This window comes from Glycine soja, chromosome 8 (assembly GCF_004193775.1).
Source record: "Glycine soja cultivar W05 chromosome 8, ASM419377v2, whole genome shotgun sequence".
Taxonomy (NCBI): domain Eukaryota; kingdom Viridiplantae; phylum Streptophyta; class Magnoliopsida; order Fabales; family Fabaceae; genus Glycine; species Glycine soja.
Genome location: NC_041009.1, coordinates 39,790,190 through 39,792,844, shown reverse-complemented (window position 1 = coordinate 39,792,844; position 2,655 = coordinate 39,790,190). Strand labels below are relative to the sequence as shown.

The following is a 2,655-nucleotide window of genomic DNA, read 5'->3' as shown; positions in this document are numbered from 1 at the left end:
ATTTTCTATTTATTTCTAATTTGGTGTAATTTGAACTAATGAACATTTGAATTATGTTGTTTTATATTTGACGCATTTTATTTACCTTAAAAAAATTATGGAATCATGCTAGACAAATGTGTTAGTCTTTATTTTATTTATTAGTAGTTAATTTTATTTTAGAATTTTTACATAATTTAATATTCATTTCTTAACGAATTTTGTAGTCACATATGTTATAATAAATTTAGTGATATATAAGTAGTTGAAAATAAATGTTTAACAATCAATTTATTTTTTTAAAATCAAATTTTTAATATTTTTTTAAAAAAATTTAATTGGAGTCGGGTACGGGTCGGGGTCGGGGATACCCGATGGGTACGGGGATGGGATGAAATTTTTAAACTCGTCGGGTATCGGGTACGGGTATGGGGACAGGTCGGGGAGTCGGGGTCGGGGATTGGGGAAACAATACCCGTCCCCGCCCCGCCCCATTGCCATGTCTAGTCGGTAGGGTAAGCCCAAGTGTGAAATTTTTTTCTGGGAAAATGACCCAAAATGATCTGTTAAGAACAATCTCCAAAAGGGTCCATTTTTCAAAAAAAAAAAAACCATTCACTTCTCCTTTGCCATATAGACCACAACAGGCCAAATAATTTCTCCAAAAAAAGACATATCATTTGTAGATAAACAACCATTTAGCCATGCAATAAATTGCAAATTTGATTCAGTTGTTATCTTCCCACTCAGCTGACTAGCGAACCAAACAGATTTGGCCTCCAAGCATGGTAAGAAGAGACGCTTCAGTGTTTCCTCCATTTCTCCATAGTAGGGACAGATTGGGTCCATTTGTGGCATCTTCCTTATCATATTTTCTCTTACAGGTAGTATATTTCTACATGTTTTCCACACCAAATTTATACACTTTGGTGTAACTTGTTTCTTCGATATATTTCTCCATAAGGCTTCATTATAAGTGTAGGAAGAAGCTTCAACATCATTTATTAAAGACAAAGCTATATGATATCCAAATTTCACAGAGTAAATCCCATCTGTTGTGTGCTTCCAAATCACTGCATCACTCACAAGATTGATCCTCAAAGGAATAGTCAACACCTTATCCACCATCGGGCCTGGGACTAAGTTTCTAGTTTTTTCTTCATCCCAATTACTTGCATTAGGATTCTTAACCTCAGACTTTCATTTCACTATCACTCCCATGTGGTTGTTGACCATGAATTCAATTATGTCACACATCTAATACCCATTTGTCAGTCCACACATTTATTTTCATACCCATGAATCATGGTTCATGGAATCATGGGTCTTAAGAATGACTATGTTTGGTTGGTAAAAAAATATTGGAAATATTTATATATGTTTCTTATAATCAAATATTTTTACCTTTATTTTGTAGAGATTTCTCATGGACTTTATTTATTTACCGTGTTAAATAATACTATTTTTGTTCCTATTTATAAGAAACAAATAACTAATTTATCAAAACCAGTAAAAATGGTTAAGTTGGTTATTTTATTAATGATATCATAACTTTAAATTTCATTCCAAAAATACCCATTGAATTGATTGGTTTAAGTGGTGGTTCTATTTAATGACACTATTCATTTTTCAAGGGATAACTTTTTTCACCAATGAGTATGACTTATCTCAGTAATAATTTTTTCAACAAATAAGGATATATAACAAAATTAACAATTAATGCACTTAGAAGTGGTCATATGTTTCTTATATTTAGGAACAAAATAATATTCTCATTGCTTTTTATGTGAATGTTTATTGCACAACGATTAATTAAGAAATATTTAATAAAATTAAACATTTTTATATTTGACTAAAATATCCTTATTTAATACCTTGATCTTTGATGTTTATATTACTAGAAGTGGATATTAAATAAAGGTACACTTGAGAGAGAAAAATCTTAATTAAACTTTGAAATTTTAAAACATTAATTGTTTTTGGAAAAAATTAGAAGGCTAAAACATTAAAATAAGAAAACTTTGTACATAGAAATTATGGGCAAAATCCAAAAATAGATTAATAAAACAAAAAATTATAACTATTGATTTAAAATCAAAAAATAGAAGTTACCCCATGACATATACTATCTCCACTTGTCATTTTTTACTTCTAAGTAAAAATGTTTGATTCCCTGATACCTACCTAGTAGTTAACAACATTCACATCATTTTAAGAAAATTCTAAGCATATATCAATTAAAATAAATATTTTTTGGCATTTAAAAAAATAATACATTGAAACATAGATCATACTCATACCTCCATATGATATGTTTAATTTAAATATTCAAATTATATAGTATAATATATACCACCAATAAAATTTGTTATTTGATAACAACAAAAGTTAAAACTTTTACGAGTACATTTCTAAAATACTAACACATTAAATAATCCATGTTATGCAAATAATATTGTATTTGATAAATTTAATGATTTTTTTTCCTTATTTCCATTTATATTATTTTAAATACTTCTCCAAATTCCTTATCTATAGTTGGTTTTGTTCTTATGTTTTAAAATAAACCCTAAATTTCAAAAATAATTTATAAAACTATTAAAACATTTTTTTGTTCTTTATTATATACTTTTGACTAACACCTAAGTTGTATTAAAGCTTAAATTTCCTAAACTT

General features: G+C 28.0%; 1 protein-coding gene across 1 annotated transcript; it reads right to left on the bottom strand.

Moving 5' to 3' along the window:
• Nucleotides 1–594: 594 nt before the first annotated feature.
• Nucleotides 595–1,107, bottom strand: LOC114424175. The gene has a single exon (XM_028391028.1). It carries the CDS (start codon nt 1,105–1,107, stop codon nt 595–597), a length of 513 nt encoding a protein of 170 aa, XP_028246829.1.
• Nucleotides 1,108–2,655: the final 1,548 nt, after the last annotated feature.